General features: G+C 37.7%; 1 protein-coding gene across 1 annotated transcript in view; it reads left to right on the forward strand.

Moving 5' to 3' along the window:
- The window catches only part of LOC148942185 (guanylate cyclase 32E-like), a 320081-nt gene that overhangs the window by 113922 nt on the left and 191090 nt on the right, over window positions 1-15069 (forward strand). The window contains exon 4 of the mRNA XM_089103388.1: window positions 13471-13588. Within this exon, the coding sequence (XP_088959514.1) occupies window positions 13471-13588 (118 nt within the window). The remainder of the gene's footprint in view (window positions 1-13470; window positions 13589-15069) is intronic.

A 15069-nucleotide genomic window follows, 5' to 3' on the forward strand; every position in this document is an offset into this window, starting at 1 on the left:
GCAGTAGTGGTAGCAATAGTAGTAGTAGTGATAGCAGTAGTAGTAGTAGTAGTAGTAGTAGTAGCGTAAACATTCCCTTTTTAGTCAATTAATCATTCCCCTTGATCATTTCCTTAAAGTTCCAACTTAATGCCCTCGGTCATTCCTGAATTCAGCTCTTTTGACAACCTGTATGCACATAATGTGTTTTGATTTAGTTCAACACTTCCCTCAACATTATTTGAAAGCTTCACCTGAATGCCCTTGGTCTTTTTGAAAGACACTCTTTTGGTTTATTTATATTGTAATAGTATATTGTAAATTGTAAAAATTATAGTAGAAGTTCCGAAAGTTTCAACCTAATACCCCCAATCGCTCTCGATATAATGCTGATGTGTCTTATTCGCAACCATACATACTGTGCCTTTTGATTTAGTTTTAAAGCATTATAGGCTAATTACATTATTATGGGGGTTGACATATCCAATATCCGTAGAGACATAGTTAGTGGACCATTCTACTACGCTGAATAAAAACCCTGTCCCAAAATTTGACGAGATGTATTAGGAAAATTATTGGGATTGACAGGATGGCTACATGCCCTCCAATCTATTTTGAATCTCGAAAAGGACACTAGAACCTTTTGATTTAATTCAATATCCACCTAAATATTCCTTGAAAGCTTCACCTTAACACTCTTAGCTTGTGTACTAGTACTAGTTTTGGTAGCATTAGTAGTAGTATGCACATAGCACCTTTGGTTTCTTCAAAATCCCCTTCAATGCATGCTGAAAATTTAAACTTAATACCATGAACCGTTCCTGTAGCATTTCTAATATGTCCTCTTGACTATGTGTGGGCATAGTGTGTTCTGATTTAGTTCATACAATTTCAATGTTTTCGAAATTTTTCAACTTAAAACCCTTAGTTTTAGTAGCAGCAGTAGTAGTAGTAGCAATAGAATTAGCAGTAGTAGCCTTAGCTTTAGTGGCAGTAGTAGTAGTAGACGTAGTAATAATATTAGCATTAGTAGCAGTATGAGCAGAAGCAATAGCATTAGGATGCAAATATTTTCTTTTGATTAATTCAACATCCCCCAAAAGTAGTATTGATACAATGATAGAGACGGGGGTGGTACCCATATAGCTATAATGATTACAAGCGGGGTGTCTTCCATATAGCATATATATAACATTTGTTATATATATGCTATATATACATTTGTTATATATATGAAACTGTTATATATAACAATTTCAAGCGGACAGTACACCCGCCATACAAGCAGACAGTGTAATGACCGGAATTCAACCGCCGTGAAAATTCGTGTTGATCTGTGTTCAAAGTGCGTGATGATTCCTTTATACTATAGTAACTTCCTATCTGTTTGCTACATTTTAATTGTTAGATGTGATTGACTTATGTTTGACTTTGAATACGGGTATAAAAACTCCGACAACTTGTAATCTTCTCAGTTCAGAGTTAGCATTTGAAATATAATGATGCATTCAAATAAAAGGAATATTGACGAAAGCTACACGCAAGAAGTAAGTTATTATTTTATAATCATAGTGAGTAAAGAAATTAAATCTACTAAAATTTATACAGACCCTATTATAGTTTACAGAATGCTAAATATTTTTTGAAATTGGATCTCCAGAGGTCGGTAAAGAGCAATATCAAAACAAGAAAAAAAGTATGTAAACACTGTATTTAAATGGCTTGCGAGCTTAGCACATGAGTTAAATCATACCTATTTTTTATTCCGGACCAAAGTTCCCCACATTCGTTCCCCACCGGCCCAAAGTGCCACAATCAGTTTTTTATTTTTAAATTTTTTTTCTGACAGTTTTTTTTAACTTTTTTTTCAACCTTTTTTTTACATCTCTAAATCATATCAGAAAAATAGAATGACACTTTTAATTTAAATTAAAAAAAAACTTATTCTTGTGCATACTATTGATGAGGACTGATAGTTCTCTTTCAAGATTTTTTCCATGAAAAACAAAATTTTTTTTTTGGTTTTTCCAGAGCTCCCCCCACCCATTAAGAAAATAAGAGGGGTTGAAGCGACTCCAGTGGTCAGTTCAAACAGACCGACGGTTATACAACATGGTCGTAGGTCGAATCCATTAATACAATCAACATTAACCGTAAACCGCCCAATAGCCAACTATCCAGCTATCAAATCCAGCATCCACAGCAATATGCCACAACCATCCGGACCCATCATACACCAGCCAAATGTCAACTGGTCAATTTCCACAGCCAATACTCACAAAAAGATGGCACAACCACCCGGATCCATTACACACCAGCCAACCGTCAATTGGTCAACTGCCACACTCAACATGCATGTACCAAGTACATCTACAGGGGGTATGGCTCAACCAGCAAACCTCGAATGGACTGATCATCTCAGTCCTGATACACTCGAGGGTTTGTTGAGTGAGTTTGAGGATTCGACAGCACGTAACATCCCCATCATTGAGCAGATTAATGGAGGAAATGAAATCCCTGTAACGCCCTCTGTCATGCCCGATTTTAATTTAGTTGACTCTGCCTTGCACAATGTATTTGTTTATATGGCTAAGTCTGACGATTCAAGTAATTCACAAACATCAGGTAGCACCATAATGACTCCGGCAGATATAGTAAACTCATATGTTGGCAAGATTCGAGCCCTTCTTTAAAGAGTGATTGGGGAGGGTAGTGGGAGGGATGGGATTAAGGCTGCCATCGCACAAAAAATAATTTATTTCAATGAAAAGGCGGATGAGGTGTATGAGCGTTATTTACGTACTGAAATGCTACCACTTCATCCGGACCTGAATAATTTTGAGGGTGTTTTTATGGAATGGGTTGATAATATAGTAACAAAATTGGATAACTATACTGAGTTGGGTAGTGGGTCGGTAGTTTTATTTATTGGGAGTTTGAATATTAATGTGGGTAAATTTAAAAAGAATTTTATTTTAAAGGGGGTCATGGGAGTGGGGTAGTGGGGGCAAAATTTAATGAAGATTTAAATCGGTGTATTGGTGTACAACAATTTCGTTTCTATACAGGGCTTCAATGCTTCAAATATACATTTCTTGTGGCAGCTCACAAGCCTCTGCAAGAGAATGCTACTAAGACATTGTTGGACAATTGTGCAGTTAATGGGAGTCTGAATTTCCCTATACTAGATTTTAATGGTTTAAATAATCAATATACAGCAACACTTAATGGGATAACAATTTTTGAGTGGGCTAATGTACATTTAAAGATTGGTGTTACTGTTCTACGCTATGAAACCGAATTTGAGGGGGTGACCGCAAAAAGGGGGTAATATTTCCAGTGAGGGCTCCATCAATTGAATAAGTGGAACATTGGGAGTAGCTTCTTTACAGGCCAACCTGTGACTCCGATTCAATTGGACATTTTTTTCTAGTACCAAAAATAAGTCTGGTTTTAAGGGTGGGTACAAGGGGGCATAATGGTATATTTATATTTTCCGACCTGTCTTTCTAGATTCCGGTCAGAAATTAAGTTGAATAACCATGTGAAGCAATGCAATCGCCACGGATGTCAATCTTTGCAAACGATTAGGGGTGACAGTGCCATCTTGCGATTTAAGAACTTTCAAAATTCACTCCAACAGAGTGACAAGGTGGGCTTAGACTGCGAAGCCGCTCTCATAGATGTGTATGAACCATTGAATTCAAATATTGCTAAAAAACATGAGGTCATTGCAGTCTCATATGCTCACGCACAAAGAGACTCGTGTAATTCCATGCAATTGGTAGAGGTAGTTGAGAGATTGGGTGGTGAGGATTGTATGCTCTCAACCGTGATAGTACTCATTAAAACAGCAAATAAATCGATATCACGGCTGCAAAATACGTCCTATCCAATGACTCTATCACCAGAGGAAGAGTTGGCCATTAAAACTGAAAAAATATGTTGGGTTTGTAAGGGGGAATTTGTTGAGGGTAATAGTAAAGAAGGAAAAGGGAATGAGGGTAAGGGGAAAAGGGGTAAGCGTGTGGACGGTTACCATGCTCAACTGAGCCACCCGATTGTATAGGGATTGAGTAATTTTCGTGGAGTGGCCCATCAATCATGTAATTTAAACGTTAGTCAACAATTGTTTCTACCTATTTATATACACAATTCCAGCTATGACATGAAATTTATTTTACCGGCATTGGCACGATTGCAACGAGGTGGAGTTGTAGATGGCGCATGGGTAGATGGTTCTTTTTCTTATAATATCATACCCAAGTCGTCTGAAAAGCTACTGCTCTTAGAATTCAAATGGCAAATAATAGATAACAATAAATTGTGCGTGAATAAGATCCGTTTTTAGACTCCTTTAGCTTCTTCCCCAAATCCCTAAGACAACTCATTGAAGTACAGAAAAGTGACGATTTTAATAGTTTCCCCCTACTTAAGCAACACCTCCTTAAACAGCACTTTTCAGACGGTGAAATGTATGATCTTTTAATGTGTAAGGGCATATATCCGTAAGACTACAAAAACTCCACATCGAGGCTTTCTGAGGAACAATTGCCGTCCATCACATCATTCTATGATTCACTTTACGACCGCCGATGCACCACTGCCGACTATGAATTTGCCAAGAGGGTTTGGGCAAAAGGAGGGTGTACAAATTGGTGGGATTATTTTAAACTATACCCGGCAAGTGATTCTTTGACACTTGTGGTTTTCGTGTATAGGAAAATGGATAGAATTACTGGAGAATTTATTCTGCATGTGGGTAGTTATATCTCAACTTAAGAGTTGTTGATTGATTTATTTCATACAATAAAAACCTAGGGAATGGGCTTAATCCCCAAAGTGGATCCGCATCTATTTGCAGAGAGATCAATGAGGGGGGAGGGTATATTTTTCATGGAGATCTTATCCTTGAAACGGATCCGACTGGACAAGACACCGGTGTAAAGTCGGATGCAGTTTTCTCTTGTATGAACTCCCTCTATCCGTCAAGAATGTTTCATTACTCTTTGCCGTGTGGAAATTATAAATGGCTTAACGATCCTCGTGCTTCAGATTTCGCCAACATTGCCAATGTTGAGGAGAATGAACCGCAGGGATGGTTTTTTGAAATAGATGGTGAAATACCCGTGGAGCATCATGACTCGGTGAAGGATTTGGTATTCCCGTCCATAAACGGAGCGGTGACTAGGGACTCTTTGAGTCCATACAATATTTCTAAGGTAGAGGATCGTGGTGTGCACTGGACACCATCAAAACAAAAACTTTTCGTCGACCTTCATCCGAAAGAGAATATCGTTGTACATCACATTCTTTTGCAGTGGATGGTACCCAACGGTTTTAAAGTCACAAGGGTACATAGAGCCCTCCAATTTGACCAGAAACCCTATTTGAAAACGTTCATTGGCACTTTTATTAATAAACATTCTAAAGCAAAAATAAAGGTTGAAAAGTAAATCTTTAAAATTATTATGAACTCAGCCCTTGGTACAATGTGTGAGGGTGTACGCAATCGAAGTCGTTTTGACGTTGTGACTGACCCAAAAGAATGTGCTCGAATCGTTGCCGATCCAAACTTTACATCATTCACCATCATAGACTCCAATATGGTCCTCTTAAATAGAAAAAAAAGAAACGTAATTCTCAATAAAAATATTGCAACTGGCAGCGCAATAACCAAAACATAAAAAAGACTCATGTTGTCATTCTATTACGATGTGTGTAGGCGCCAATGGCCGGGGGAGGGAGAAGTTCAAGTAAATTATGGGGATACCGATTCACTGTTGCGAAAAGTTAGAACAGCGAATTTATTGGAAGATTTGGAAAAAGGCGTGCACATTAGCTCCCGAATGGACTTTACCAATTGGGAGGAGTCCATTTACCCGGAGTTACTTAAACGTCAGGCCCCAAATCAGTTATTAATGTTAAAATCAGAGACGGGGAGTGACTTGATTTCCAGTGGTGTGCTTGCAGGTCCGAAGGTGTACTGTGTGCAAACACACAACGAGATAATAAAACAAATATGCAAAGGGGTGCCTAGACACTACGTGAATAAGAATTTCGACATGAATGTATATAGAAACTGTGTGGAAAATAGTATAGTTCCAAGGGCGAAAGTCATGGCGATTCGCTCTTTAAAATTTAAAAACCACACACTTCGAGTTGACAAAATAGCCATGTGTCCCGTGTCGGATAAAGTCTATGTGTGTGCCGATGGTGTGAAGGTGCTACCCCATGGACATTATTTAACTTCTGACCGAGGTTTGTGTCGAGATTATAGACATCGCCTCGGTCGGGAAAAAATTAAATAGTAAATGGTTGGATGGTGGTATTCTTTTTTTTTAAATAGATTTTTTTTCAACTCAGCAGTGGTTTTTTTTTCACAACTCAGCAGTTTTTTTTCCCAACTCAGCAGTTTTTTTTATAGCAAGTTAGAGTCGTATGTTTTTTATTCTTTTTTTTTAAATATAAAAAATGTGTTCAAATTGTTTAAAAATGTTGTTCTTCATGTTATTGTTGTACAAATAGTGTGAATTATTGCTGTTCGTACTGTATTTTAACATGTACAAAGTGTGATGTCAACAAGTGAAAAATGTTGTTCTTCATGCTATTGTTGTACAAATAGTGTGTGATATTGCTATTCGCGCTGTATTTTAAGTTGTATAAAATGTGATGATAATAAATGAAATTTATTGCTATTGCTATTTATGATGTATTTTAAGTTTTTTTTGTCAATAAATGAAAAAATATGTTTTTGTTGTTCTTGTTATTGAATAACGTACTAGGTAGATCTAAGGGAAAATTATTATTATTTATTCATTAGAAAAGTATGGTTAACAGTTAGTTGTAGACCGATTATTCTCAATAGCAGCAGAATATATCAATTTAAAACACCATTCAGATCGCTTCTGTGTGGATCGTCAATGTCAGGTCAAACGTTTAGAATGTTTATTAAAAAGTCAGAGATGTACGAAAAAGGAATTTTCAAAGAAATCGATACTACTAGCAGACTCATAAAACCAATAATTATTGACTGAGTGTCAAAATTAATAGGAAAAAAGTACTTTTGCATAGAACAAATTCAACTGCACAGATATTTCATAGCATCAAAATGATCTTACAACACTTCACAGAATCGAGAGACTACTATTGCCATCTACCAACCTATAGCTTTAGATGGCAGCACAGTGCCACTCCACGAAAATTGCCACTCCACTCCACGAAGCCACTCTACTCCACGAAGATTGATGGGCCACTCCACGAAAATTGCTCAATCCCGATACAATCGGGTTGCCCAAATGATCGTGGTCGCGGACCATCCCTTTACCCCCTTTCCCCTTACCCCCTTTCCCCTTTCCCTCTTTCCCATTACCCTCAACAAATTCCCCCTTACAAACCCACCATATTTTTTCAGTAAATTGAATCGTAGAATAAGGTGATGGACGGCAATTGTTCCTCAGAAAGCCTTGCGGTGGAGTTGTAGTAGTCTTACGGATATATGCCCTTACACATTAATAAATCATACATTTCACCGTCTGAAAAGTGCTGTTTAAAGAGGTGTTGCTTAAGTAGGGGGAAACTATTTAAATCATTACTTTTTTGTAATTCAATGAGTTATCTTAGGTATTTGGGGAAGAAGCTAAAGGAGTCTAAAAATAGATCTTATTCAAGTACATTTTTAATTATCTATTGTGTCCCCTTTGAATTCTAAGAGTAGTAGTTTTTCAGACAATTTAGGTATGACATTTTATGAAAAATAACCATATACCCATGCGCAATCTACAAATTCACCATGTTGCAATCTTTCCAATGCCGGTAAAATAAATTTCATGTCATAGCTGGAATTGTGTATATAAATAGGTAATAATAATTGCTGACGAACGTTTAAATTACACAATTGATGGGCCACTCCACTAAAATTGCTCAATCCCGATTCAATCGGGTGGCCCAAATAATCGTGGTTGCGGACCATCTCTTTACCTCCTGTCCCCTTACCCCATTTCCCCTTTCCCGCTTTCCTTTTACCCTCAACAAATTCCCCCTTACAAACCCAACATATTTTTTCAGTTTTAATTGCCAACTCGTCCTCTGGGGATAGAGTCATTGGATAGGATGTATTTCGCAGCCGTGATATCGATTTATTTGCTGTTTTAATGAGTGCTGTCACGGCTGAGAGCATACAATCCTCACCACCCAATCTCTCAACTACCTCTATCAATTGCATGGAATTACACGAGTCTCTTTGTGCGTGAGCATATGAGACGGCAATGACCTCATGTTTTTTTTAGCAAGATTTGAATTCAATGGATCATACACATCTATGAGAGCGGCTTCGCAGTCTAAGCCCACCTTGTCACTCTGTTGGAGTGAATTTTGAAACTTCTTAAATCGCAAGATGGCCCTGTCACCGCCAACCGTTTCCAAAGATTGACATCTGTGACGATTGCAATGCTTCACATGGTTGTTCAACTTAATTTCTGACCGGAATCTAGGAATGCATTTTGGACAATAGTAACATGTCCTATTACGCCCCCTTTTACCCTCACTTAAAACCAGATTTATTTTTGGTATTGGAAAAAAATGTCCAATTGAATCGGGATCACTGACCGGTTTGTAAAGAAGCCGCACCCAATGTTTTACTGATTAAATTAATGGAACTTTTACTAGCAATACAAACCTTCTTTGGAGGTCACCCCCCTCAAATTCGTTGTCAAATTTACGAACAATAGCAACAATCTGCGAATATTCATTATCCTGCTTAAAAAATGATGTCCAACTAAATCCTTCTTGACATTGATTATTTAAACCAATAAACTGTAGTATGGGGAAATTCGGACCCCCATTTACTGCAAAATTGTCCAATAGTGTCTTAGTATCATTCTCTTGCTGAGGCTTGTGAGCTGCCACAAGAAATGCATATTTGAAGCATTGAAGCCGTGTATCGAAACAAAATTGTTGTACACCATTAAACCCCTTTAAATCTTCATTAAATTTTGCCCCCACTGCCCCTCTCCCGCGGCCCCCTTTAAAATAAAATTCTTTTTAAATTTACCCACATTAATATTCAAACTCCCAATAAATAAAACCACCGACCCACTACCCACCTCAGTATAATTTTCCAATTTTGTTACTATATTATCAACCCATTCCATTAAAGCACCCTCAAAATTATTCAGGTCCGGATGAAGTGGTAGCATTTCAGTACGTAAATAACGCTCATACACCTCATCCGCCTTTTCATTGAAATAAATTGTCTTTTGAGCGATGGCAGCCTTAATCCCATCCCTCCCACCACCCTCCCGAATCACTCTTTCTTCAAGAAGGGCTCGAATCTTGCCCACATAGCAGTGTACTGTCTACCGGATCCGGTATGATGCTACCTGATGTTAGTGAATTAAATGGATCCTCAAACTCAGCCCTATAAACAAATACATTGTGCAAGGCAGAGTCAACTAAATTAAAATCGGGCATGACAGGGGGCATTACGGGGATTTCATTTCCTCCACCAATTTGCTCAATGGTGGGGATGTTACGTGGTGTCGAATCCCTTAACTCACTCAACAAACGTTCGAGTGTATCAGGACTGCGATGGTCAGTCAATTCGAGGTTTGCTGGTTGAGCCATACCCCCTGTAGATGTACTTGGTACATGCATGTTGAGCGTGTCAGTTGACCAGTTGTCGGTTGGCTGGTGTATAATGGGTCCGGGTGGTTGTGCCATCTTGTTGTGAGTGTTGGATGTGGGAATTGACCAGTTGACAGTTGGCTGGTGTATGATGGGTCCGGATGGTTGTGTCATATTATTGTGGATGCTGGATTTGAATGCTGGATAGTTGGCTATTGGGTGGTTTACGTTTAATGCTGATGGTATTAATGGATTCAAGCTACTACCATTTTGCATAACCGTCGATCAGTTTGAAATAACTACTGAAGTCACTTAGACCCTTCTTATCTTATTAATGGGTAGGGAGAGCTCTGGAAAATACTAAAAATAAAGTTTGTTTTTCATAAAAAAAAAATCTTGAAAGAGAACCATCAGTCCTCATAAATAGTATGCACAAGAATAAGATTTTTAAAATTTTAATTAAAAGTGTCATTATATTTTTCTTATATGATTTAGAGATGTAAAAAAAAGGTTGAAAAAAAAAGTTAAAAAAAAAACTGTCAGAAAAAAGTTAAAAATAAAAAACTGTCAGAAAAAAAAATCTCAGAAAAAAATAAAAAAAAACTGTCAGAAAAAAAATGGTTACTACAAACATTATTTTTCTAATAGTAAAAGTCGCAACACACATATCTATATCATTCCCATTTTGAAGTTGGAAAATATTAAATGTGAATTTATTATGTTATAAGTGTGTTTCATGACATTCTAAGAGATGTAAAAAAAATTTAAAAAATAGTTAAAAAAAAGTTAAAAAAAAAGGTCACTACAAACATTGTTTTTCTAATAGTAAAAGTTGCGACACAAATATCTATATCATTCCCATTTTGAAGTTGGAAAATATTAAATATGAATTTTTTGTGTTTTAAGTCTTTCATGACATTCTAAGAGATGTAAAAAAAAGTTAAAAAAAATTAAAAAAAAGTTAAAAAGAAGTTAAAAAAAGTTAAAAAAAAAATTTGAAAAAAAAGTTTAAAAAAAGTGGGGGGGGGGGCTGGAGGGAGGGTGGGGGGTTGGAGGGAGTGGTAGGAGGGAGGGGGTGGACGATTGTGTCACTTTGGGCCGGTGGGGAACGAATTTGGGGCCGGTGGGGAACGAATGTGGGGAACTTTGGTCCGGAATAAAAAATAGGTATGATTTAACTCATGTCCTAAGCTCGCAAGCCATTTAAATACAGTGTTTACATACTTTTTTTCTTGTTTTGATATTGCTCTTTACCGACCTCTGGAGATCCAAGTTCCAAAAATATTTAACAATCTGTTAACTATAATAGGGTCTGTATAAATTTTAGGTGAATTAATTTCTTTACCCACTATGAATATAAAAGAATAACTTACTTCTTGCGTGTAGCTTTCGACAATATTCCTTTTATTTGAATGCATCATTATATTTCAAATGCCAATTCTAAACTGAGAAGATAACAAATTGTCAGAGTTTTTATATCCGTATTCAAGGTCAAACATAAGTCAATCACATCTAACAATTAAAAGGTGGCAGACAGATAGGAAGTTACTATAGTATAAAGGAATCATCACGCACTTTGAACACAGATCAACACGAATTTTCACGGTGGTTGAATTCCGGTCATTACACTGTCTGCTTGTATGGCGGGTGTACTGTCTGCTTGAAACTGTTATAGCTATATGGAAGACACCCCACTTGTAATCATTATAGCTATGTGGGTACCACCCCCGTCTCTATCATTGTATCAATACTACTCCCAAAACAAGCCCTGTTAGTTCAAACTTCAGACACCAAACTGTTCCTAAGCTATTGCTGTTACGCCCTTTTGACACCCTGCATGCAGACGGTGTATCATGATCAAGTTCACCTCCCCCACCCAAATTCCTTGAAAATTTCACCTCTACGCCCTTAGTTAGTATTGGTATTACTAGTAGTAGTATTTATAGTAATAGCGGTAGTACTAGTAGCAGCAGTAGTATTATTGTATTGCCTTTACAAGTAGTTGCAATAGAAGTATTAGTTTAATTAGTTATAGTAGTAGTAAATGTAGCAGTGATAATAGTATTAGTAGCAGCATGCACATATTCCCTTTGGGGTCAGATGATCTTTTAGCATTCTCTGAAAGTTCCCACTTAATACCCAAATCAATTCTTCAGAAATGCTCTTTTGACAATGTACATGCACAATTCGTCTTTTGATTTCGTTCAAATTTCCCCTCAATGTTGTAAATGGGGTAGTGTTGTAGTAGTAGTAGTGGTGGTAGTTGTAATAGTGCTGATAGCATGCAAATATCGCCTTTTTCATTATCTCCCTTATCATTGCCTAAAGTTCCAAATTAACATACCCAGTCATTCCTGAGTTAAGCCCTTTTGACAATCCGTGTACGCATAACGTGTTTTCGATTTAGTTTAACACTGCCCTCGACATTCTTTGAAAGATTCACCTGAAGGCCCTGTGTCTTTTTGAAAAGTAAAGTTCAAAAATGCATATCTTTCTAATGAACATATACTATATGAAAACAGTGAACGAATTTCCCAACTTACAATTTTTGCCCTGCGGGGTAGTTGACATCCCCTAAGAAATAATTACTGGACCTCTTAACAATTCCGGACAAAATAGCTCTCTTAAAATTTTAATCGGATGTGTTTGGGGAATGATAGGCTTCTGGGGAAGGAACTGGTTGCCCTCCTTTAACTCTTGACTCTTTAAAAGGGTACTCGAACTTCTGACTTCCAATCACATGAGCTTCATCTGAGCCAGAGTTTGGACGACCATTCGTTCCATAAAAATCTTATGTGCCACGGGGTAAAACTTACAACCCTTTCTCCTGTGCTCTGGGGGTTGTGTCCCTAGTTGCCCTCCATCACTTTTGACTCTTAAAAGGGGACTAGAACTTCAAATTTCTGATCACATGACCCCCCTCTAAAGTTCACACAACCACTCCCTCCTTAAAAAACTTATGCGACCATCCCTTCTATGAAAGCAATATATGCCCCCAGGGCATAACTTCCAACCCTTGCCCCCAGACTCTGGGGGGCTGTTTCAGTCCCCAGGGTGTCATCTTCAGAGACATAATTACTGGACCTTTCAAATACGCTGAACAAAATTGCGATGTCAAAATTTTTATTGGATGTGTTTTGGGAAATGATGGGCATAAGGGGGCGGCTGGATGTCCTTCAATATCTTCCGCCTATTAAAAAGGGTACTAAAACTGTAAATTTCCAATCGAATGAGCTCCTTTCGAAGTTTTTACGACCTTCTATACGAAGTGCCCTGGTCTAAATCTTGCAAGCCTTGCCCTGAGGGTTGGGGGGGGGGGGTCATCTTCAAAGACATAGTTACTGGACCTTTCAAATAAGCTGAACAAAATTGCTATCGCAAAATTTTGATTGGATGTGTTTTGGGAAATGATGGACATAAGGGGGCGGCTGGTTGTCCTTTAATCTCTTCCGCCTATTAAAAAGGGCACTAGAGCTTTCAATTTCCAATCGAATGACCTCCTTTCGAAGTTTGTACGACGACTCCTTCTATACGAGGTGCCCTGATTAAAAAAACAAAAAAAAAAAAAAAAAAAAATAAAAAAAAAAAAAAAATAAATACTACATGGTGCCCACATTGTTCTTTACTTAGGCAGCGGTATTGTGCTGCCTTTGATATAATTAGGCCTTTATTTCTGTAATACAGACTAGGCAGCTAATAATTTGACAATCAGATTTTATTTAGCGTGACCGGTTTTATTGGGGTTATAGTGTCATTATAGTTTCTACTATTTCATCTGTAAAGTACTTTTTTGGTACTGGTTTACAGTCAAATGACAAAAGAAAAATATGACAAAAAGTTGAATTACTATCAAAGTTTTTGTTTCAGGAACTTACAGCAAAAATGATGATCAACATAACGCGTGTTGTAGAGCTAGATGACTATATTCCCAGTCAAATTAAAGTACTTGAAGAAGTTGTTGAATCTACTTACAAAAGAACTAGAAGTAAGAAAATTTATAATACTTTTTTTTTAACTCTACAAAGCCACCCGAAGGTGGTAGCTGTTCTCCCCGAGTGGTTAACGCACTGACTTTGTAATCCCATGCCCTTTGGTACTGTGGTTTGAATTCCGATGTTGTCCATTAACTTGTTTAGGACGGGGTCAGTGGAGTGACTCTGTAATTCCAGCCAGAGCTGGCCAGCTCTAAATAGGCATCTGGAGAAATCTAGGGGAGGTAAACAGGAAGGGTATGTGAAAGCACTGAATGGCAGGCCCTATAATCCCTATTTTATTTCCTGGCTGAAGGGCCACGACAAGGAGATGAATGCCGTCGGTTACGACTATGAAGTCTAGTGTTGGTTCTTTACTTGACTTTTTTTTAATCCAAAAGTGGTAGAAGTTATCTTGGCAAGGTAAATCCATAAAAAAAAATATGTTACAGCTAGACCTTTAGTACGAGGGTTCCATGAAATGTTTCCGCTGTTGTGACCCGTGCGTTAGAAAAATCTGTGTGTAGCGTTTTAAGTTTTCGCTTGCCGTAGAATTTTTCTACAAACCTAGAACTAAGTCATGTTTGCACAAAACAATCTTAAAAAGAAAACAACCTTGAAACGGGATTTGAAGGGACATCTGAACAAGTAAAAGAACACCTGAAACCTCACATATCTTGTGCCTCTCGTAGTGAGTACTCTATTATTTATCAGATCGACTCGAACACTACTAGAGAAGCAATAGAAACCATGGCTGCTAATTTTTTCCCCGTTTAATTGACAAATTAGATATGTAGGTGACAGCCTTGTAGCTCTTGATACACAGAGGTCACATGGGTCACGGGTACCAAAGACATATCTGTAGCCCTTGACAGGTTGTGTTGAATTCCACCAGTCTGTTTCGTAAACAGGCTGGTGAGATGAGATTGCACAACCCCTGTTGCCTCCCCCCCCCCGGCCAATAATAGTTGGAGATCAAGCGCATACCCAAAAATGTAATAGCTATGTGTCTGGCTCCTAGTCAGGGTTGCCACCAGCTGATATCTAAAATCACTAGATTCTTGATAAAAATCACTAAATAAGTAAAAAAAAAATCAACAAAATAATAACTTAGCTTGCTTTAACAGACATCATGCTTTCGTATTTTGAAATCACCGATTTTAGTTGTTTTTTAGGCTTTTATCAGTATGATTATTTTTTTAGCATGTTCAACACGGGATATCAATGGGGGAGGGGTACAATCCCCCCTAGATTTTGCAAAATATCTTTATTTTGGTGTTTTATATTTCCTTGCCCATTTGAAACTCTGCAACTTAGAAACCATTTTCTTTTTGCTGTAATTGAGCTAGTATAATTGTTGAGACACCAGCTATGATTTTGAAAATCAGTCCTTGGAATATTTTCATTCCAAGAACGATAATCCCCCCTCCCCCACTAGGTTTTGAAAAAGGCGTTTGGCCAAATCCCAACAAAACTTCATGAATTGGCGTCATTG

This window comes from Artemia sp. Qi Xiang Cuo, chromosome 17 (assembly GCF_049724085.1).
Source record: "Artemia sp. Qi Xiang Cuo chromosome 17, ASM4972408v1, whole genome shotgun sequence".
Classification (NCBI taxonomy): Eukaryota; Metazoa; Arthropoda; class Branchiopoda; order Anostraca; family Artemiidae; genus Artemia; species Artemia sp. Qi Xiang Cuo.